Source organism: Carcharhinus amblyrhynchos, chromosome 7 (genome assembly GCF_965287045.1).
Source record: "Carcharhinus amblyrhynchos chromosome 7, sCarAmb.v2.hapA, whole genome shotgun sequence".
Classification (NCBI taxonomy): domain Eukaryota; kingdom Metazoa; phylum Chordata; class Chondrichthyes; order Carcharhiniformes; family Carcharhinidae; genus Carcharhinus; species Carcharhinus amblyrhynchos.
Genome location: NC_137330.1, coordinates 74,212,525 through 74,236,369, shown reverse-complemented (window position 1 = coordinate 74,236,369; position 23,845 = coordinate 74,212,525). Strand labels below are relative to the sequence as shown.

Here is a 23,845-nt window from a genome sequence, read left to right as displayed (position 1 = left end):
GAAGGGAATTCACAATAAATAGTTGCATACTTAAAAGTGTGGTCAAACAGCACGTGCACAGGCTGTATTGGTAGATTAAGGGGTCAAGAAAACTCACAGGATACTTGCCCTTTATCAGCCGAGACAGAGTACAAAAGCTGAAAGGTTACGTTAGAACAGCATAAATACTAGTTCAGCCACAGCTGGGGTGCCGTTTTGGTCAACACACTCCCCATTGCATGAGAGACAGTGCAGAGTTACAAGGATGTTGTTTGAATTGGAGAATTTTAATTATAAGGAAAAACTGGATAGACTGGGTTGATTTCTTTGGAACAGAGGTTTAGGGGAAACCAAACTGAAAGCCATAAAATTATCAGGGAGTTAGATGAGAGAAGGCGGCTGTTTTTCCCATTGGTTTAGGAGGCATAGATGTTGAGTAAGAGGTGGGATGTTTAGAGGGGAGTCAAAGGGCAACCATTTTGTCCTGAGGATGAAGAACTGCAAATCACTGCATGAAGGAGTGATAAAGGCAGGAACCCTCATAACACGTGAAAAGAACTTGGATGTGCATTTGAAATACTGTAAACTGAAAAGTTATAGACTAAGAGCCGGAATGTGGGATTAAGTGGGATGATTGCTTGTACCAAATTTTAGAAGGCCTAATAAATACTAAAATAATGATTATGGTAGCATTCCAATAACTTATTTGCTGATAATACTTAAGTAATAAATTAGCTGAAGGCATAATTAGGAGGGGATGAACTATTTATGAAAAGGCAAACATTTCGAAGAAATAATTTGATTACATACAAAAGAGTTTTACTTTTGAAGAAAATTTATTGAACACGGTTATAGAAGCATACGCAAGAGAGCACAAGTTTTTTTAAAAAGTCCATATTTTATGACCACTGCTTGAGAGTTGCAATATAAAAAGTCACAGATGCTGTGGCTTCATCCTCACTCACTGCCATTGTGAATGGTGCTTTTTACAAAATCATTTTTTTCAGTCTTCATCACTCCCTAAATCAGGATTATAATCTGGGTCGTCGTCATCGTCTAATTCTAAATCATCCATATCTTGAAACAGAGATTCATCAACTTCCACATTATTACCTGTTGTAAACGGACATCAGACAGTTTTAGTTACAATCCAATTACAATAACAAGCAAAACAGCAATATTTTGGTAATGATTTCATATACAACATTCATTTATGTCCCGTTAACCAAGTATCATTTTAAAATCATAACTCCTTTCATTATAAGGCATCATAATGGCAGAATCTATAAAAAATTTGCCTTGTTCCAATTAGAATCATTTGATTTAAAGGCAAAACATTATTTGCCTTATGACTAGAAATAAATCCTTCCCTGTTAAACACACATACAGACACAACTGGTGTACAAATCTTTACATGGCTTGCCAATTTCAAGGCATTTGTCAAAATAAAGAACATAGAATTTCATTATAAACTGAAACAAATTGTGCTTTACCTTCTTCCAAGAACTGAATATCAGATGTATCAAGGTTATGATCAGTTTCAAACAGCTGCTTCCCTGAAACAGAAACACAACTTGAAAGGCGTAGCACGCAACAATGAATCACTTAACAAGTGGAATTTTATAGTACTGTATGATGTCTGCTGTGCTTACACTGAGCCTGAAAAAGCTACCCCTTTAGTCCCATTCTTGAAGGTGCAGGAATACCAAACAAAAGGAGGGGAGGCAAGGAAGAGTCAAAGAATCAAGAGTGATGATATGTTTGGTGAAAGGTAAGTTTAAGGAAGGTTTTAAAATAGTGGAGGGAAGTGAGGAGGAACAGGACTTAGTGAAAGAGTTCAGCATGTGGGCATAGTCAACTAAAGGCATGACTACCTTTCACCAAATGTATCATCACTCTTGACTCTACCACTATTGTAGGCAATTGGGGCTGTCTTAGTGGTTTAAAAAAAAGGGCAGCATGGACAAGTTGGACCAAATGGCCTGCTTCCATGCAGTAAACCTTTAAGACTCTATGACTCCACCAAAGATGAGGTAAAGCATTTAGTTAGCTCAAATTTCCTTTAGGTAGTGGCACAAGGTAACTCATTTATTCCACTGCCTTCCCAAATCAACCTTCTTATTCTGATCAGCATATTATCTTGCTTTACATCAAGGTTTACCATCCACAGCTGACATTTACATGTGCAAGCCTAACAGACTCATCTTGACTTTTGGTCATTTTGGAATTAAATGCACATTTACATAGACGGATCATGATCATGAGTGGCTTACAGCCTAGGAATATAAGTGAACTATATGACTTGAACGGATATATCAAGAGTTTACACCCATTTATAGCTTTCGGAGTCAAGGTAGTATGCAAGCCTTCCCACAATGTCAAGGTGCAGTCCCAAAAGAGGGATAGAGAGTGCAAGAGAGAAACAGAAATGGGGTACAGGAGGAACTAGGAGTTTGGGAGGGGTGAGATTACAGAGCTAGAGGTTAACAAGTTAGGAAGGAGTGAGACAACAAGGCTTTAAACAAAAAGATGAGAAATTTAAAAAGTGTTAACAGACAACGTAGGTCAAGTGCAGGTTAGGATACAACCAAAGTTTTAGAGGAGCAAACACATAAGGAGGGTGAAAGACTGGCCAACAATAACTGGAGTAACCAAGTTTGGAGTGATAAAGACAATATTTGAAGTAAGCTGTTAAAGTAATACAGAAAGTTACTAAAGTCACATTTTAAAATCAGATGACACTGAAATCTTGATTTTTGGAGAAACATGATTGTATAGGTTCTCTGAAAAAGACTAATGTGACCATGTCACCATTGACAAATTTCAGATACAAAATGGGGTGTGCAAATACTGTACAATGAAATCAACATGGAAGTAGACACTTGGATTGGAAAAAAAGTCAAATAAAATCAAAGTGCTTTCATATTCAAAGCAAGCACAACTGACGTACCTGTTAGTTTAACTTTGCCAGCCTGCTCCTCTTCCTTTTGCCGTTTTCTTCTGATTTCGGCTAACTCTGCATCAAATTTTGCTTTCCATGACAAGAAATTCTCAATTGTAAGAGGTGTACCATGGAAAATAGCCTATGAGAAATTGCAGAAAATATAGTTCTTTACACCGTATATGTTATGGATATTGGTAAATGAATTACACATTTTGATTCAGGGAGGGGCTAAAGGATGTAAAGTGATGAAGAAAGACAACATATAAAGAGTAAAATAAAAAACCTATAAACTTATGAAAAAAGCTTTTTTATCCTAATGAAACAAATATTTATTTCATTCCTAAATATATCCTGAAGTTACTTATTATATTGCAGTTTGAATCTTACAAAAGTAAACTGACTGAACTGTTCTCGCATTTACAGCCTGTCTTCCTGTAAACCAACATCCAGATGTTGTGACATTTTGACCATGTGATGGAGCAGCGGGTTTGTTGGTCTCAGGATGACTGCCTGCAGTCAGAAAATCAGGTTAAAAACAATGGCTCTTTTAGATCACAATTCTTCAAAATGTGACAAGTTTCCCTTGATATTCACACGAGCCACTAGAGAAGGCAAAACAACTGAAGACCAACATGATAGCAGTATTGGATATCTCAGCCAATGTTTAGAACAAAATTCACTGCAATTTACAACAAGTTACAGTAAGTCTAGAAACATAAACTTATGCTGCCTTTTCATGTATATGCAACAACATAACTCAGTAACAATGAATGAAGAGAACTGTGAACTTATGTTCTGATCATCATTAATTTGTTTGACTCAGATTGGCAGGAGAAATATACAGTGGCAAAATGCAGAGGAACTCAGTCACACTGCACCTGAGCATAGGCCCACCACTTCATATTACATACACCATGGTGTGAAATTGTGGGAACACAGTGTTGTGCAATCAGAAAGGGCCAAAGTTTGCACTAACTGCTATTGTCACCAGCCTACGACGTGCATTACCCTGCCTTTAATGATTCACTGGAAGGAGATCTTTCAACTGTCAACTTTGCTTTCTCTAATTCCTTCACTTACCTGGGCAGCACGGCGGCACACTGATGAGCACTTCTACCTCAGTGCCAAGGACCTGGTTCAATTCTAGTCTTTGGTGACTGTGTGTGGAGTTTGCACATTCTCCTCATATCTGTGTGGGTGTCCTCCAGGTGCTCTGGTTTCCTCCCACACTCCAAAGATGTGCAGGTTAGGTGAATTGGCCATGCTAAATTGCCCCATAATGTCCAGAGATGTCGGTTTGGGGGATTAGCTATGGTAGATGTACACGGTTATGGGAATAAGGCAGGGCCCATGTAAAATGCTCTTTCGGAGAGTCGATGCAGACTCAATGGTCCGAACAGCTTCCTTCTGCATTGTAGGGATTCTATGATCAAACCTTACTACATTCTTTTCCAGATACAAATATCTTATTTTATCCCCTCTCTTTAATCACATCTTGGTCACCTATACAATTTACTTTCCCAATAGGCTCACTTGTCTCCTCTTTTTTGGACGAACTATACAAATGCAAATTGCAGCAAGTAAATTCAAAGTAGTAGGTCTGGGGAAGGCATACAAGCTAAAGTACATTGGTATACACAACAAGAAAGGTAAAGAAAAGGGGAAACAAGAAAGGTAAAGAAAAGGGGAAACAAGAAAGGTAAAGAAAAGGGGAAACAAGAAAGGTAAAGAAAAGGGGAAACAAGAAAGGTAAAGAAAAGGGGAAACAAGAAAGGTAAAGAAAAGGGGAAACAAGAAAGGTAAAGAAAAGGGGAAACAAGAAAGGTAAAGAAAAGGGGAAACAAGAAAGGTAAAGAAAAGGGGAAACAAGAAAGGTAAAGAAAAGGGGAAACAAGAAAGGTAAAGAAAAGGGGAAACAAGAAAGGTAAAGAAAAGGGGAAACAAGAAAGGTAAAGAAAAGGGGAAACAAGAAAGGTAAAGAAAAGGGGAAACAAGAAAGGTAAAGAAAAGGGGAAACAAGAAAGGTAAAGAAAAGGGGAAACAAGAAAGGTAAAGAAAAGGGGAAACAAGAAAGGTAAAGAAAAGGGGAAACAAGAAAGGCAAAGAAAAGGGGAAACAAGAAAGGCAAAGAAAAGGGGAAACAAGAAAGGTAAAGAAAAGGGGAAACAAGAAAGGTAAAGAAAAGGGGAAACAAGAGTATAGAACAGAAGGGCCAGGAAGTGAGAATGAAGCTGTACAGAGCACATGCTCAGGTCAATTGGATTAACCTAACTGTAAAATTGTAGCAGTGGAGTGAGTATTGCAAAGCACAATTAAAGTGATATCATGGATTAGCATCTGAACAATGACAGATTGAAATTGGGAATGCTACATCTACACCAGAAAAAAGATAGGAAGAGATTGTTGAGGTATTGAAGATTCGAGGAGAATATAGATAAACCGATTAATCTATGGGGGCGATTTTTCCAAAAGTGCTGAATTGGCAAGAAGACTGGTGTAAATCACAACTGCTTCTTCAGTTCAACTTCAGACCCGAATCTCTCCACTTTGTGCAATTCAGAGGTCACAATCGTGAACCTCATTAAAAACTTGAGGGATGGGGCCTATTCATACTGGAGTCTGACAGTTCCAGGCCTCTGTGCATGCGCTGTGGCCCTAATTTGTCAGTCTCCCTGCTGGCTGGCCAGCCTGGGACCTCGCATTGCTGCCCCTCCAGCCCTCCAGCTGCCGCCACCACAATCAGCACCACTCCACCCACCCTGCCGCACCCCCCCCCACCACACAACACCCCCACCCCGCCACCCCCACACAACCCCCCACAAAACCGCCACACCCCCCACGCCAACCCCCCCACCCCACCGCCCCTACCCACCCTGCCACCCCCCCGCCACCCCCATGGTGCCACTCCCCCACCCCGCCCCCCGCCCCGACCGCACCACCCCCACCCTGCCCCACCCCCCACCGCGCCAACCCCCCACCCCCACCCCCCCAAGCCACACCCCCCACACAAACCCCCCACCCCCCCAAGCCACACCCCCCACACAAACCCCCCACCCCCCCAAGCCACACCCCCCACACAAACCCCCCAACCCCCAACCCCCACACAAACCCCCCCACCCCCCCAAGCCACACCCCCCCACACAAACCCCCTATCCCCCCACACAAACCCCCCACCCCGCCACCCCCCACGCCACACCCCCACCTACCCAGCCACCTCACCCACACCCCACCACAACCCCCCACCCCGTGCCCACTCCCTGCCACACCCCCACCACCCCACGCCACACCTCCCTACCCCCACCCCAACCCCCACCTCCGCCACATCCCACCCTACCCCCCACCCCTGCCACATCCCCCCCTACCACCCCAACCCCCCCCCATGCACCCACCACCACACCCCGTCACACCCCTCCCACCCACCCCACCCCCCCACCCTGCCCCTTGACCCTGCCCACTATGCACCCTGCCCCTGAGGCTCTGCCCAGTTGGCCCCACCCTTGCCCCCAAGACCATGCCCTCTTGGCAATGCCCAACTGGCAGTGCAGAGGTGCCCCCTGGGCATTGGCACTTTGCCCCTTGGGCAGTACCACAGGGCAGCGGCTGACATTACCAGGGTGCCCATGCTCAGGGTGTACCAGCCTCCCCCCACCCCGCCCCCCAACCTGCCTGGTGCCCAACAGGGCCTCGTTTGCCCCCTCTTCATTCTGGCGGCGTCTCTAGCTGGAGAACTACTTTAAACCCCGCGAGAATGAAATACGCATGGCGGGACGGGCGATGCTATCGGGCCTGGAGAATTCTGTGCCGAGCCCGATAATAAGATTTAAAATACATTAAAAACAGATTTAAATTACTTACCTCTCTTCCCACTGCACTTGTTCTCTGGCTCTGGGATACATGCATGCGTCTATGAGGATGTGTCTAGGGCGGTGGATAGAGGAGAGCCGGTGGATGTGGTCGTTCTTGATTTTCAGAAGGCGTTTGACAAGGTACCTCACAAGAGGTTATTGCAGAAGGTTAGGGGACATGGAGTTGGGGGTAGGGTGTTAGCGTGGATAGAGGATTGGTTGTCAAATAGGAGGCAGAGAGTGGGGGTCAATGGGTGCTATTCGGATTGGCGGTTGGTGACTAGTGGAGTGCCCCAGGGGTCGGTGCTGGGGCCTCAGCTATTTACCATTTATATAGATGATCTGGAGGAGGGAACCGAGTGTAGGGTGTCGAAATTTGCTGATGACACCAAAATTGGTGGAAAGGCAAATTGTGCGGAGGGTGGGGTGAGTCTACAGAAGGATCTAGATAGGCTGGGCGAATGGGCCAGGAAATGGCAAATGGAATTTAATGTTGGCAAGTGCGAGGTGGTCCACTTTGGTAGGAAGAATGGTAGGAAGGATTATTACTTACGTGGAGAAAAACTGCAGCAGGCGACGGTGCAGAGGGACCTCGGGGTCGTTGTGCATGAGTCGCAAAAACCCAGCTTGCAGGTGCAGTAGGTGGTCAGGAAGGCGAATGGGATGCTGGCCTTCATAGCGAGGGGGATTGAATATACAAGTAGGGAGGTCTTGCTGCGGCTATATAGGGCATTGGTGAGGCCGCAGCTGGAGTACTGTGTGCAGTTTTGGGCGCCGTACTTACGCAAGGATATTTTGGCCTTGGAGGGAGTGCAGAGGAGGTTTACTAGGCTGATGCCGGAGTTGAGGGGGTTGAGCTATGAGAAGAGGCTGAATAAACTAGGCTCGTACTCATTAGAGTTTAGAAGAATGAGGGGAGATCTCATTGAGACGGATAAGATGATGAATGGGATGGATAGGATAGAGGTGGAGAGACTCTTCCCGCTCAGAAAGGACAGTAGGACTAGGAGGCACAGCCTCAAGATAAAGGGGGGTGCGGTTTAGAACAGAGTTGAGGAAGAATTTCTTCACTCAAAGGGTGGTGAATCTCTGGAATTCTCTGCCCGTTGAAGTGGTGGAGACTACCTCGCTCAATATTTTTAAGACACGGGTTGATGGGTTTTTGATAAGAGAGGGGATTAAGGGTTATGGGGAGAGGGCGGGAATGTGGAACTGAGCCACGACAGATCAGCCATGATCTTATTGAATGGCGGGGCAGGCTCGAAGGGCCAGATGGCCTACTCCTGCTCCTATTTCTTATGTTCTTATGTCAGGAACATGTGCGAATCCCCCAAAATAGCTAACACATGATTCTGCCATCCTGGTGCGCCAAAAAAAAAAGGTGCACATCGGGATGGGAGAATTGTCCCCTATAAGTGGGTTTGGGACTTGAGGTCAAAAAACGAGGAAGTCTGTGCCATGGATGATGAATGCGTGAAATGAGCTTCTTTGGCAGTTGTGGATGTAGATTTTATCAACCGTTCCATAGGGAACCAAATATATATAGAAATAATGTTATCAGAAATGTGCAACCATTTGTCTGGAAATTTTCTGTTGTGCCAGAATACATGAATCAGTTTGTGTATAGAACCTGATCTTCAAACCTTTTCAACTTCTTCAGCTTCTTTTTCTTTTAATAACTTTTCCTCTTCTTTGCGAAACTTGATCTGATCCACAATTTCATTTAATTTTTCTTGTACAGCTGTCACTAATGTGAATATCATCACCATCCCAATGTTTTCTTGTATCTGAAAGGAAGACGCATTGCTCAGTGAAAGAACAAGATGAAAGAACATAATCATTCTCACCAGAACATATTTGAAGGTCGAGATACAATCAGAAACCAGATGCAATATGTGAAAGAAAAGCCGACTTTTGGAAGTGAATTCAACTACTGAAGCTAATTAAGTCTCATTACAATACTTAACACATGTCTTGTCCATTTCCAGTTGACCTAAAGTCACCTACTTTCTTGTGTTGAGCTGATTTAATGTCTTCTCATTCACCTTTCTTACCAAAAAACGACAGTGTTGGTTCCAACGTGAAAAACAGAGCGTTTCCTGCCAACGACGCCCGTGTGTTTTTGGTCAGAATCTTACAGCTCATTAGTATTTTTATTCCCATTAGTTTCATTTCACTCCAGCAATGCATTCCTTCTGATTTGCCCGCCACATAATGACTTAACTGCTGTAAGCACTGTGGAGCCTAGCACACATTCCACAATGACTGCAGGGGATGACAGTCAATAAACCCGCACCATGCTTTACAGAGGGAGCCCTCATCAGACTGCTTAACAGAGTGACGCAGAGGTGGGACAACCACCCCCACCACCGCCCCCACCCACCCACACACACACACACACACACACACACCATGCTCCACCAGCAGCTGCTATGCTCCTCACAAACGCATGCAGAAAAAATAATGAAATTGCTTTTTTAAATTCCCAGCTTCGAAGGTTGGCAAATGGGTTAAAAAAAATTTTCTTTCAGTTTTGGCAACAAAACCTTGGTCACTGCACAAAAAAAAATAAGATTTCGAAGTATACACACATCATTGAAGTGATGAGCAATGTATATCACATATTAATATCCAGTGCAGCAATCATGTATTGGCATAATGGTATCACTGATGGGCAAATGTTAAATTTTAGCAGTTGAAGAGTCAACGAGTGTAGCTAATGTGGTGGCTAATGAGGAATGAAAGCAGATCAACAGCAAAACAAAATATTCTGTTTGCTGTTGACAATATATACGTGTGAAGCTTTAGCTCCATTATTTCCAATACCAAGTAATTTAAAAGGCCGTGCATAATGGTTAGGAGCATATCATTTTGTGTTCATGATACCATTTGAGACATTGCTTTGAATGTGGGCTGGATTCAAACAGATCTTGGTCCTTTACAACCTGTTCACGATGAAACACGTTCTGAAAGCTTTTGTTTATGCTTTTCTAGATCAGCTAAGCAGAATCACACATCTATAATACAGAAACTGAACTGTCACAAAAGCATTACTTTTCCTCAGTGCAGCTTACTTGCACAATGCTTTATGCCTAGATGCTAAAAGGCAAACCTTGTACTGATATCTTTAGTTCACTTACCTGTTCATTTAATAGTGTTATTATGTCTGCAATATCAGACTTCTGCAGATTCTCTTGCCCAATGATTTCAAAAGTTGGAGGGTCGTCTGGGTATTGTTCTACATATGTGAATTGGATGGTTGCTTCTACAGCTATTAAAAGACAATTATTGAATTTAATGTTCACTAGGTTATGGCATCCACAGGTATTACAAATCAGCATAAATTCAGGTTTAAAATAGTAAAACTTATTAGCTTAATAAAAAAATGATTTGAAGGATTAGTGAAAAACAGTTTAAGCATGAGGCAGGTTCTAGGTATCATTGATATTGTTGCAATTGCCGAGTCAAGTTTGAAATAAGTGCAGGACTGGCAACTCAACATTCCAGGATATAGAAGTGTTAGAAGTGATATGGGGGAAATATAAGAGAGATGGGGGCATTGCATTATGGCAAAAGAGATCATCACAGCAGCAACGAAGGAAGATGTCTTAGAATGCTCTTCAAAATAGGCTATTTGGATGAAATTAGGAATGAAAAAGGGGCGATCACTTTGCTGGGATTATACTACAGGCCTCCCTGTAACAGGGAGACAGAGGAGCGCATACATAGGCAAATCACAGAGAGGGGTGAGAGGGAAAGGCTTATAGTAATAGGGGATTTCAACTTGACCAACATTAACTGGAATCACCTTAGTGTGAGAGGATTAGACAGGCTGGAATTTTTAAAGTGCATCCAAGAGAACTTCTTGTGCCAGTACACAGATAGTCCTACTAGAAGGGGGCAGTGCTAGACCTAATACTAGGGAATGAAGCCAGGCAAGTATTCAAAGTGTCAATGGGAGAGCATTTTGGGGATAGTAACCATAACTCTGAAACTTTCAAAGTCATTATGGAAAGGGATAAGGAAGAGGTGTAAATGTCTGAATTGGGGGAGGGCCAATTTCAATATCATTAGACTAGATCTGGCACATGTAGACTTGGGGCAGCTACTTGTTGGTAAATCTACATTTGGAAAGTGGGAATCTTAAAAGTGAAATAGTGAGAGTTCAGGACCAACATATTGAGGGCTTGATTTTTTTAAAAAAGGAAGCACACAGCTGGTAAAGAGCACTAAAAACAGGGGAGGCTCTTCAGGAGTACTGAGAGTGGAGGGAAGTAGGAAGGCAAAGAAGGGTCACAAAATATTATTAATAGATAAGATTAAGGGAAATCCCAAGGCATTTTATAAATATATTAAGAGAAAGAGAATGACCAGAGAGAGAATAGGGTCCAATAGAGACCAAAGGGCACTCTGTCCATGTAGCCAGAAGATGTGGGGTGAGATCTTAAATGAATATTTTTCATCTGTATTCACTCTGGAGAAAAATATTGAAGCTGGAGATTTCACACGAGACAGTGAGGCACTAGAGCATGTTAAGATTAATGAGGAGATATTAGATACTTTAGCGGGCATAAAGTTGCGTAAATCCCCAGGGCTTAATGAGATGTATCTCAGGTTGTTATGGGAGGCAAGGGAAGAGATTGCAGGGTAGAGATATTTAAACCTTTGCTGGCCACTGGTGAAAGTAACAGATGAAGGTAGCTAAAGTGATACCTTTATTCAAGGACAGCAGTAATAAATCAGGTAATTACAGGCCAGTTGATCTAACGTCAATGGGGGGGAAATTATTGGAATAATTGAGGGGCAGGATTAATCAACACCTGGAAAAGCAGGGATTGATCAGGGATAGTCAGTGCTGATTTGTTGGTGGGAGATCCTGTCTGACAAATTTAATTGAGGTTTTTGAAAAGGTAAAGGCGGGAAGACTGCCTAAGGCTACCGGGGGGACTTTAAACTAGAAAGGATGGGGGGAGGGAATTGTGATGGGGAAACTGGGACGGAGGAGGTTAGCTCCCAGGTAGGGGAGGACCGCAGGCAGTATGGGGGGGAGGTTAGACAGGGGGTGGAGAAGGGAAATGCCCAGACTGAGGGGGTGAAGTGTATATATTTTAATGCAAGGAGTGTAGTGAATAAGGTAGATGAGCTTAGGGCGTGGATTGCTGCTTGGGATTGTGATGTGGTGGCCATTACGGAGACTTGGATGTCTCAGGGACAGGACTGGGTACTTCAGGTGCCAAGTTTCAGATGCTTCAGGAAGGACAGGGAGGATGGCAGAAGAGGTGGTGGAGTGGCACTGTTGATCAGGGACAGTGTCATGGCTGCAGAGAAAGAGGATGCCGTGGAGGGACTATCTACCGAGTCTCTGTGGGTGGAAGTTACGAACAGCAAAGGGTCAAAAACTTTGCTGGGTGTATTCTATAGGCCACCCAATAGTGACAGGGAAGTTGAAGTGCAGATAGGGAAACAGATTCTGGAGAAATGTATTAATAACAGAGTTGTCGTGATGGGAGACTTCAATTTCCCAAACATCGACTGGAGTATCCCTAGGGTAAGGGGTTTGGATGGGGAGGAGTTTGTTAGGTGTGTTCAGGAAGGTTTCCTGACACAGTATGTGGATGAGCCTACGAGGGGAGAGGCTGTACTTGACCTGGTACTGGCGAATGAACCAGGGCAGGTGATGGATCTCTTGGTAGGGGAGCATCTTGGGAATGGTGACCATAATTCTATCTCCTTCACAATTGCATTCGAACGAGATAGGATCAGACAGGCTAGGAAGGTGTTTGTCTGGAGTAAGGGGAGATACGAAGAAGTCAGGAAGTTACTTGGACAAATAAACTGGAAGGAGGCGTTCTTAGGGAAAAGTACTGAAGGAAGGTGGCGGATATTCAAGGAATGTTTGTCTGGAGCTATGCGTGACAATGTTCCGATGAGACAAGGGGGTTTTGGTAGGTCGAGGGAACCGTGGTGCACGAAGGCTGTGTTGAACCTAGTCAGGAGGAAAGGGAAGATGTACAAAAGGTTCAGGGAACTCGGAGAGGTTAAGGATCTTGAGCAGTATAAGGACTGTAGAAAGGAGCTTAAAAGGGAAATTAGGAGAACCAGAAGGGGTCATGAGAAGACCTTGGCGGGTAAGATTAAGGAGAATCCCAAGGCCTTTTATAAATATGTGAAAGGTAAAAGGATGAGAAGAGAAGGGATAGGACCTATAAAAGGTGAAGGGGGTAAGGTCTGTGTGGAACCAGAAGAAATGGCAGAGGTGCTCAATGAGTACTTTGCCTCAGTATTCACAGTGAAAGCTGATCTGGGAGATTTTGCCACGGATTTGCAGCAGATGGAAAAGATTGAGTTTGTGGATATTAAGGTGGAGGATGTATTAGAACTTTTGAATTCTATCAAGATTGATAAGTCGCCGGGACCAGATGGGATATACCCCAGGATACTGTGGGAGGCGAGGGAAGTGATTGCAGAGCCCCTGGCGATGATCTTTGCGTCGTCAATGGAGATGGGAGAAGTTCCGGAAGATTGGAGGATTGCAGGTGTAGTCCCTATTTTCAAGAAAGGGAACAGAGATAGCCCGGGAAATTACGACCGGTGAGTCTGACCTCAGTGGTTGGTAAGCTGATGGAAAGGCTTCTGAGGGACAAGATTTACGACCATTTGGAGAGGTTTGACATGATCAGGAATAGTCAGCACGGATTTGTCAAGGGCAGGTCGTGCCTTACGAACCTAGTTGAGTTCTTCGATAATGTGACTGAACATATTGACGAAGGAAGTGCCGTGGACGTGGTGTACATGAACTTCAGCAGGGCGTTTGATAAGGTCCCCCATGCAAGACTTCTTGAGAAGGTGAGAGGGCATGGGATCCGAGGGCCTTTGGCCTTGAGGATCAAGAACTGGCTTGCCTGCAGAAGGCAGAGAGTGGTTGTGGATGGGTCTTTTTCTGAATGGAGGTCAGTCACCAGTGGAGTGCCCCAGGGATCTGTTCTAGGACCCTTGCTGTTTGTCATTTTCATAAATGACCTGGATGAGGAAGTGGAAGGATGGGTAAGTAAGTTCGCTGATGACACGAAGGTCGGTGGTGTTGTGGATGGTCTGGAAGGATGGCAAAAGTTGCAGCAGGACATAAATAGGATGCAGGACTGGGCGGAGAAGTGGCAGATGGACTTCAACGCGGATAAATGCGTAGTCGTCCATTTTGGCAGAACCAACGGGATGAATGAGTACACTATCAAGGGCAGGAGTCTTGGTAGTGTTGAGGAGCAGAAGGATCTTGGGGTCCGGGTCCACAGGACTCTTAAATCGGCCTCGCAGGTGGAAGAGGTGGTCAAGAAGGCGTATGGTGTACTGGCCTTCATAAATCGAGGGATTGAGTTTAGGAGTCAGGAGGTAATGCTGCAACTTTATAAGACCCTTGTCAGGCCTCATTTGGGGTACTGTGCGCAGTTCTGGTCGCCTCACTATAGGAAAGACGTAGAAGCTATTGAAAGGGTACAGAAGAGATTTACAAGGATGTTGCCTGGATTGGGAGGTATGCCTTATGAAGTTAGGTTGAGGGAACTGGGTCTCTTTTCCCTGGAGAGACGTAGGTTGAGAGGCGACCTGATAGAGGTTTATAAAATGTTGAGAGGAATAGATAGGGTGGATTCTCAGAGGCTATTTCCCTGGGTTGAAATGGTCGCTACAAGAGGACACAGATTTAAGGTGCGGGGAGGCAAGTACAGAGGTGATGTTAGGGGTAAGTTTTTCACTCAGAGGGTGGTGAGTGAATGGAATCGGCTGCCATCAGTGGTGGTGGAGGCGAACTTGCTGGGGTCTTTTAAAAGACTTCTGGATGAGTATATGGGGTTTTATGGGATTGGGGGTTATAGATAGGAGTTGATGCGATCGGCGCAACTCGTGGGCCGAAGGGCTTGTTTGTGCTGTAGTGTTCTATGTTCTATGTAACTAAATATATTGATAAGGGTAGCGCAGTTGATGTGATTTACATGGACTTCAGCAAAACCTTTAACAAGGTTCCACTGGGAGGGCTGATCCAAAAGGTTACAGCCCACGGGATTCAAGGCAAGTTGACAAGTTGGATCCAAAATTGGTTTGTTAATAGGAAGCAGAACGTGATGCTGAAGGGTTGCTTTTGGGGTTGGAAGCCCATCGATACCACAGGGATCGTTGCTGTGACCCTTACTGTTTAGTACATATATTATCAACTTGGATGTGCATGAGTAAGGTATCATTAGCAAGTTGCTGATAATATGAAAATTGGTGGTGTTACTGATAGTGAGGAGGATACCTTTAGTTACAGATTGATACTGATCAGCAGATAAATTGGGCAGATCAATGGCAGATGGAATTTAATCCTGAAGTGTGAGGTGATGCATTTTGGGATGTCTAATAAGGGTTGGATATACACGGTGAATGGTCGGTCCTTAGGGAGTACTGAGGAATAAAGAGATCTTGGTGTACAAGTCCACAGATTCCTGAAGGTGGTAGCCCAAATGGATAGGGTGAAGGTGACATGTGGAATGCTTGTCTTCATTAGCCAGGCACAGACTACAGGAGCAGGGCAATCTTGGTAAAACTTTATAAAACATTAATGAGACTGAGTACTGTATGTAGTTCTGCTTGCCACACTATTGGAGGAACATGATTGCACTGGACAGGGTGCAGAGGACATTACCAGGACGTTGCCTGGGATGGAAAGTTTCAGCTATAAGGAGACTAGAGAAATTAGGTTTGTTTTCACTGGATTAGAGGAGGCTGAGGGAGTTCAGATACAGGCATACAAAATTATAAGAGGCAGAGATAAGATAGATCATAAAAATCCCCATTGCAATGGTGTCTAAGACTAAAGGACATAGATGAGGAAGGACTAAGTGGTTTAAAGGAAATCTGAGGAAAAACCTTAGATATGGAAGTATCTGCCTCTTAAATGTTGATTAATTTGGGTTCAATACAAAGACATAAAACAACAACTAAATAATTGTTTGAAAATGGAATCAGAAGGTTCGATTTTTAAAAATGCCAAGTGTTAAATAAAGGCAACCAGACAAAATGCAGCCAAGACTACAAAATAAAAGTTATTTCTTTAGTTTATCAGTCATGTGCACTTCCTAAAAGTTTGTATGAGTGAAGTAACACTGTCATCAATATTGGAAATGAAATATTGTTTATGCGACAGGTTTTTTTAATACAAACTAGCAGATCTTGGCATATTCAGTGAGTTGAGAGATAAATCATTTCACAACAATAGGAGTATTAAGCCATGTAATGCACAATATATTTGGTACAATGCACGTACCAACATTTGGTTGTCAAATTTAACAAATTCCTTTTAAATTCTGCAAAATGTACTGGTGTTTTTGGAAATGCAATACTCTTTTTTTTACAAGAGCTGTAAAGAACTACACATTCCTTTATTATATTTAATTTCTGCTCCTTAGAATCAGTTGGAATATCTCACAGTTTGACAATAGGTGCATGTGTTATACAGTTGAGGGGAGAGAGAGAGAGAGGGAAAGGTTCTGTTGTGATATTTCAGTGCTTTAATCAAGATTGGATCTGAGGTTTGACAGTACAGCAAAAGGCAAAATCTAGGGCTTGGTAGCACTGGGAAGCATAATACAGTTTGATTTAGCACAACGTATTCCAATTTGTCATATTGCATTCGATTAAGTGTCATAATTGAAAGCATTAGATTATTTTCCTTGCATGCAAAAAATACTTCCTCTCATTTTGAATACCGGATCTAAATTTAAACACCATAAAATAGTTTACAAAGGCAAAAGAAATTCATACATGATGACGATGGGCTGAGGTACAATTAAAAAAGTGAATACAAGTTAGAATAGGAATCCTGATTGGGGAAAACCGGCTAATCAAACTTCTATCATGTCCATTTGTAGGATGCAAGCTGCCATCTAGAGGTTTGAGCAAAGAACTGTCGATTGGGACGATGAATAACTCTTTCAGAAAACCCATATACATCGAAGGTTGAACTCTGTGTGCTGGAAAATGCTGTGATTTTGCTGGAAAAGCTAAACCCAAGATTTAAAAATATGTTCAACACTTTGAGAGTAGCGTTCAATAACTTCTGACAAAGCAGCATTCAATAACTTCTGACAATAACTTCTCCATAACCCCAATTTACTGCATATCAAAAGTGATGGGCACATGGACAATACATGCCTCAAGGACATGCAGTATAAAAAGTTTGCAAGAGAAACAATAAATGAACAATTATTGCTGGAATTGTCAGTATTTGTTTGTCATTTTCATAAATGACCTAGATGAGGAAGTGGAGGGATGGGTTAGTAAGTTCGCTGATGACACGAAGGTCGGTGGTGTTGTGGATGGTCTGGAAGGATGTCAGAAGTTGCAGCAGGACATAAATAGGATGCAAGACTGGGCGGAGAAGTGGCAGATGGACTTCAAAGCGGACAAATGTGTAGTGGTCCATTTTGGCAGGACCAATGGGATGAACGAGTACACTATCAAGGGCAGGAGTCTTAGCAGTGTTGAAGAGCAGAAGGATCTTGGGGTACGGGTCCATAGGACTCTTAAATCGGTCTCACAGGTGGAGGATGTGGTCAAGAAGGCGTATGGTGTACTGGCCTTCATTAATCGAGGGATTGAGTTTAGGAGTCGGGAGGTAACACTGCAGTTTTATAAGACCCTTGTCAGGCCCCACTTGGAGTACTGTGCGCAGTTCTGGTCGCCTCACTACAGGAAGGACGTAGAAGCTATTGAAAGGGTACAGAGGAGATTTACAAGGATGTTGCCTGGATTGGGAGGCATGCCTTATGAAGATAGGTTGAGGGAGCTGGGACTCTTCTCCCTGGAGAGACAAAGGTTGAGAGGCGACCTGATAGAGGTTTATAAAATGTTGACAGGAATAGATAGGGTGGATTCTCAGAGGCTATTTCCCTGGGTTGAAATGGTCGCTACAAGAGGACACAGATTTAAGGTGCAGGGAGGCAAGTACAGAGGTGATGTTAGGGGTAAGTTTTTCACTCAGAGGGTGGTGAGTGAATGGAATCGGCTGCCGTCAGTGGGTGGTGGAGGCGAACTCGCTGGGGTCTTTTAAAAGACTTCTGGGTGAGTATATGGGATTTAATGGGATTGGGGGTTATAGATAGGTCTATGGATTGGTAGGTATTGATGTGGTCGGCGCAGCTTGTGGGCCGAAGGGCCTGTTTGTGCTGCAGTGTTCTATGTTCTGTTATACAAATGAAACAAAACCAAGTTCTGGTACAAAAAAAGCTCAGGCTCATCTTTCAATTTATGAGCACTATATACTCAGTGTGTATTTTTTCATTAATCTTTTATCTCCAAATATTCTTCCTGACCCAAAGCTTACCACAAAGACCTCAGAGTATTTTTAATGTAGAAGAGGTATATAGGTTCATCCAATCTTTATACTGTACAGTTCTCTCCCATAATGTGACATCATCATCTTTATCATGTATTTAACTTGGTTCTCAAGGAAGTGAACTTCATACTGAGTCACATAGGGAGATATTAGGGCAGATGCTAAAGTTTGGTCAAATATGTCGCAGCTGGGCTGCAGAGGAACCTGGAGTGGGAGGGTGAGAACCCGGTCATTGTGGTACATGTGGGTGCCGGCGACGCAAGCAAAATGCAGACTGAGGATCTGGGGAGGGAGTATGAAAAGCTGGGAATGGAATTAAAAAGTAGAACTGACAAGGTGGTTATCTCTGGGCTACTGCCTGAACCGAGTGCAGACGGGCGTAGGGTTGACAGGATTAAGGAAGTGAATGGGTGGCTCAGGGATTGGTGTGGGAGGAATGGGTTTGAATTTATGGGGCATTGGCACCAGTATTGGGGTAGGTGGGACCTGTTCGGGCGGGATGGGGTTGGTCTGAACCGTGCTGGGACCAGAGTGCTGGCGAATCGAGTAAAGAGGACTGTAGACAGGGCTTTAAACTAATTGGGGGCGGGGGGGGGGGGGGGGGGGGGGGGTAGGTGATGTTACGAGGTCTAAAGTTAAGGAGAGGGTACAGGTAAGGGAAGAGGCCGAGGATGTCCCAATAATAGAGGGAGTAGGGGGCGTGAGTATGGTTGGTGGCGTTACGGCAAATAGGGTCCAGGTGAAGGCTGGGATGAAAGCGCTTTATCTGAATGCACGAAGCATTCGGAATAAAGTGGATGAGCTGGTGGCGCAGATCGACACAAATGGATATGATCTGGTGGCCATTACAGAGACGTGGCTGCAGGGTGACAGGGACTGGGAGCTGAATGTACAGGGCTATCAAGTGTTTAGGAAGGATAGGCAGGAGGGAAAAGGGGGGGGGCGTAGCTCTGCTGATTAAGGATAGCATCACGGTGGTAGCAAGGGATGATATTGGAGCCAAGGAGCAGAGGGTGGAATCGTTGTGGGTGGAGATTAGGAACAGCAAAGGGAGGAAGACGCTGGTGGGTGTCGTATATAGGCCCTCGAATAATGATCTGGAGGTGGGGCGGGCTGTTAACGCGCAAATAAGTGCAGCGTGCAGGAATGGGACGGCCGTAGTTATGGGGGATTTCAATCTGCATATTGATTGGTCGACCCATGTTGGACGCGGGGGGCTCGAGGAAGAGTTCTTGGAATGCTGCCGGGATAGTTTCCTCGAACAGTGCTATCTTGGATCTGGTGCTATGTAATGAGGCAGGTAGAATTAGGGACCTTGTGGTGAAGGATCCTCTTGGGGAGAGTGATCATTGTATGGTGGAGTTTCTGGTGCAGATGGAGGAGGAGAAAGTGGGTTCCCGGACACGCGTCCTCTGTTTGAATAGAGGGGAGTACGGTAGGATGAGAGAAGAATTGGCGAATGTGGACTGGGGGAGCGCGTTGGAGGGAGGGTCTGTTGAGGAGCAGTGGAGGATCTTTAAGGAGATCTTTCTTGGTGCTCAGCGGAAATTTATTCCGAGATACTTCTTCACTCAAAGGGTGGTGAATCTCTGGAATTCTCTGCCCGTTGAAGTGGTGGAGGCTGCCTCGCTAAATATTTTTAAGACACGGGTTGATGGGTTTTTGATAAGAGAGGGGATTAAGGGTTATGGGGAGAGGGCGGGAAAGTGGAACTGAGCAGCGACAGATCAGCCATGATCTTATTGAATGGCGGGGCAGGCTCGAAGGGCTAGATGGCCTACTCCTGCTCCTATTTCTTATGTTCTTATGTAGGTTTAGGAAGCACATCTTAAAAGGAGAAAAGAGAGATATATATGGGGAGGAATTCAACAGCTTAGAATGAAGGCATGGTTTTTTAAATTAATTCATAGGACATGGACATCAGTGGCTGGCCAGCACTTATTGCCCATTCCTAAATGCCCTTGAACCAAGTAGCTTGCTGGGCCATTTCAGAGGGCAGTTTAAAGTCAACAACATTGCTGCAGCACTGGAGTCACATGTAGACAAGACTAGGTAAGGATGGCAGATTTCCTTCCCGAAAGGACATTAGTAAACAAGATGGGTTTTTCCAAGAATTGACAATGGTTTCATGGTCATCAGTAGAATTTTAATTCCAGATTTTTTTTATTGAATTCAAATTCAAATGGGATGGCACGGTAGCACAGCTGCTTCACAGCACCAGGGACCTGGGTTAATTCCCGAGTTTGGGTCACCATCTGTGTGGAGTTTGCAAGTTCTCCCCGTGACTGCGTGAGTTTCCTCTGGGTGCTCCGGTTTCATCCCATGTTCTAAAAGATGTGTTGGTTAGGTGCACTGACCAGAACAGATACCGCAGTGTGGCAACTAGGGGGATTTCATAGTAACTTCATTGCAGTGTTAATGTAATCCTTACTTGTGACAAATAAATAAACTTAAACTTTCACCTTGAATGCCACTATTTGCCGTAGCAGGATTTGAAACCAGGTTCCCAGAACATGAGCTGAGTTTCTGGATTAATTATCTAGTGATAATACCACTAGGCCATCTTCTTCCCTTACACTTAGTATTATTATCTTTGGCACTTGAGAGTCAATGGCGGAGCACTTAAAACCTAGGATGTCCAAGAAGTCAGAATTAAAAGAACACAGATATCCCAAGGGTTATGGTGCTGGAAATTACAGAGATAGGCAGGGCTGAAGTCATGAAGAGATTTGAAAACAAAGATAAGAATTTAAATATTGAAACATTGCTTAATTGGGAGTCATTGCTTAATTGGGAGCCTGGTAGATTAGCAAACATAGTGGGTGATGGCTGAACAGGACTTAGTGAGAGTTAGGACATGCACAGCAGAGAGTTAGGTGGCCTCAGGATCGATTACGCTGAGACATTTTTTTTCCCAAAATATTCTGAATGGGAATAAAGCTGGTTGTATTCTGGAAAAGATAATATGCAAATGTAGTAAGTATTGTTTTTCCAATATGGTGCACTTTTAAGAGTGGGAAAACTGTATACACTAAATTCCAACTTAATTTAACAAAAAGGACATGACTATTTATAGTACTTTCACTTTCTGCCAATAACTACGTTACTGTTCCAGATCTTTAATCATGTGATCCTCTTTCACTAAATCATTTAAAATTCCTTTCAGCCTTTTGTTTAAAAGTTATTTAATGATTTGACTGGCAATTTCAAATCAAATGAATCTCAATGTAAGAAGCTGAGTCATCAACTGAAACACAATTAACAACCCTGGTTGTCTATTTGATATTTTGTACATTTAATTTGATTTGCTACACTTCCCAATCAGCTATAACATCAATATTTAGAAAATCAGGCAAAATACAAGATATTTAACAGATTTATGTATGCACTTACTTTCTTCATTTTCACCAGTGTCAGATGTTACCGTGATAGTGAAACTTGTAGGATTTTCCAACACCACTGGAAGAAAATTAAATATTAGAATAGTCAAGACCAATATAACTTCAAGTAAAATATTTTAATAAGCCAATAAAGCACAATTCAAACAAGTTTCTTTTTCACCATGATATAGTATTAGCACTCTTATTACTTTTGGTTTTCCTCATCAGTAATAATTTGCATAAAACTACAACTCTCACAATAGTTCCAAATGGCTAGAGAATCAGGGGTTAAATCTGTACTTTAGTAAATCGCCTGTTACACTGTACAAGGTGGCAATAGTGTAACTGCTGCCATTAACTAGAAAGTTGTCAGGCATTACACATTCATACTCAGCCCACATTGCAGCTGCTGGCACAATGCACAACTATCCCAGAGGCCCTTTCAGTTGACAGGAGTGGCAATGATTTTGAAATATTTAAAAGGGGTCATTTCTGGAGCTGTCTTCAGACGCAATATCACTTTACCTTCTTGAGCTCTGTTTATATGAACAAGCTGAACATATGCAGGGAATTCCTACACAGTCAGTTGGTAAATAATGGAAATCTTAATCGCAGGTTTCAAGCCCCACATTGGATGATGATTTTTTTTAAAAGAATTTTAGGATATTTTTCTTCTTTTAAAATTTTTAACACGTTGCCAGGGAGAAAATATCCACTAGTCACTTCCAGGCATCTAGTATTCACTGTTGGAGTAAATATTTTTTAAAAAAAGTACTGCTTTAGAGAGTGTTGCTTCAAAAAGTAGGAACACAGAGCAGTGACAGATTAAGGAGCGGAAACACAGAGTGACAAACCCACCAGAAAGTAGTGTTTGGGCTGCTGCATGCCGAACAGAATCAAATTTTTCCAAACCAAGCCACAGGCCAGTGCCACCTTCATGAGGCTGTCACTGCACTTTATGAATCCCAGGCAGAGAGATTCTGTGAGACAGAGAAAGGAAGACAGTAGGACTGTGTGTAAAGGTCTATAGGTCTCAATATCTTGAACACCCTTGCCAATAGACCAAGGGCTTGCACTGTCAAGACAGTGTGGTAGCTGGTGTGCAATAGCCACCACACATTCAAAGAACGCACGTACAGGCATCTTCCATCCTTTAAAATGAAGTTCAGGACCTGGAACATCAGGACCCAGCAGGCACCCGATGGTCCTGATGTTCCAGGTCCTGAACCCCAACAGTGACAGACCAGAATGGGATACCTGTTGCTCAGTGACCCGGGTATTTCAATATTGACATTGCCATCCTAAGCAAGACAGGCAAGGGCAAGGCAGTTATACCCCTGCTGGAAAGGTAAACCAGAACAAGATCATCACCTCCACAGGAGTCGCCATCAAAAACAAACCGATTGATCTCAGAGATTCCACTTGTGGGGTAAATGAACACCTTACAACCCTTCAGCTTGGCCTAGCCCAGAACCAGTGCACTATAATCCTCAGCACATAATAGCACCAACATTGGAAGCTACAGGTGAGTTTAAAGTTTATTTATTAGTGTCACAAGTAGGCTTATGTTAAGACTGCAATGACATTACTGTGAAAATGCCCTAGTCAGCACACAATGGCATCTGTTCAGGAACACTGAGGGAGAATTCAGCATGGCCAATGAGCTAACTTGCATATCTTTCAGACTGTGGGAGGAAACCTGAGAATTCAGTGGAAACACACATAGACAGAGAGAGATTGTGCAGACTCCTTACAGACAGAGTGAAAGCCAGGACCTCAGACCAGGCACTAAGCTCATACTCTACAGAGCAATAGTGATACTGGCCCTCCCATATGGTTCAGAGACATGGACAATGTACAGCAGGCACCTCAAAACCCTGAAGAATCATAAAATCTCTACAGTGCAAAAGGAAGTCATTTGGCCCATTGAGCCTGCACCGACAACAATCCCACTCAGGCCCTAACCCTGTTACCCCATGGATTTCCATTGCAAATCCCCTTGAAACTATTGGTCAACTTAGCACAGCCATTCAAGCTAACCTGCACATCTTTGGAATATCACCAGCGCTGCCTCTGCAAAATCCTACAAATCCATTGGTAGAATAGGTGCACCAACGTCAGTGCTCTTGCTTATTGGGCCAACATCCTCAGCATCAAAGCATTAACCAAACTCAATCATTTCCATTGGTCAGGCCACATCAGCCTCACATCTGACACAAGACATCGAAACAAGCGCACTTAGAGCTTCAACACAGCAAGCGAGCCCCGGGAGATCAGAGAAGATGTTTCAAAGGCTTCTTGAAAAAGAACAACATCCCCGCCAACACTTGAG

At 43.6% G+C, this 23,845-nt stretch overlaps 1 protein-coding gene across 1 annotated transcript in view; it reads right to left on the bottom strand.

Moving 5' to 3' along the window:
• Positions 1-796: 796 nt before the first annotated feature.
• Positions 797-23,845, bottom strand: part of rwdd1 (RWD domain containing 1) — a 31,053-nt gene continuing 8,004 nt past the window's right edge. The window contains exons 2-7 of the mRNA XM_080192591.1: positions 21,527-21,592; positions 9,909-10,039; positions 8,412-8,555; positions 2,930-3,062; positions 1,473-1,535; positions 797-1,092 (exon numbers count right to left, since the gene is read on the bottom strand). Coding sequence (XP_080048717.1) covers positions 983-1,092; positions 1,473-1,535; positions 2,930-3,062; positions 8,412-8,555; positions 9,909-10,039; positions 21,527-21,592 — 647 coding nt within the window. The 3' untranslated portion in view covers positions 797-982. The remainder of the gene's footprint in view (positions 1,093-1,472; positions 1,536-2,929; positions 3,063-8,411; positions 8,556-9,908; positions 10,040-21,526; positions 21,593-23,845) is intronic.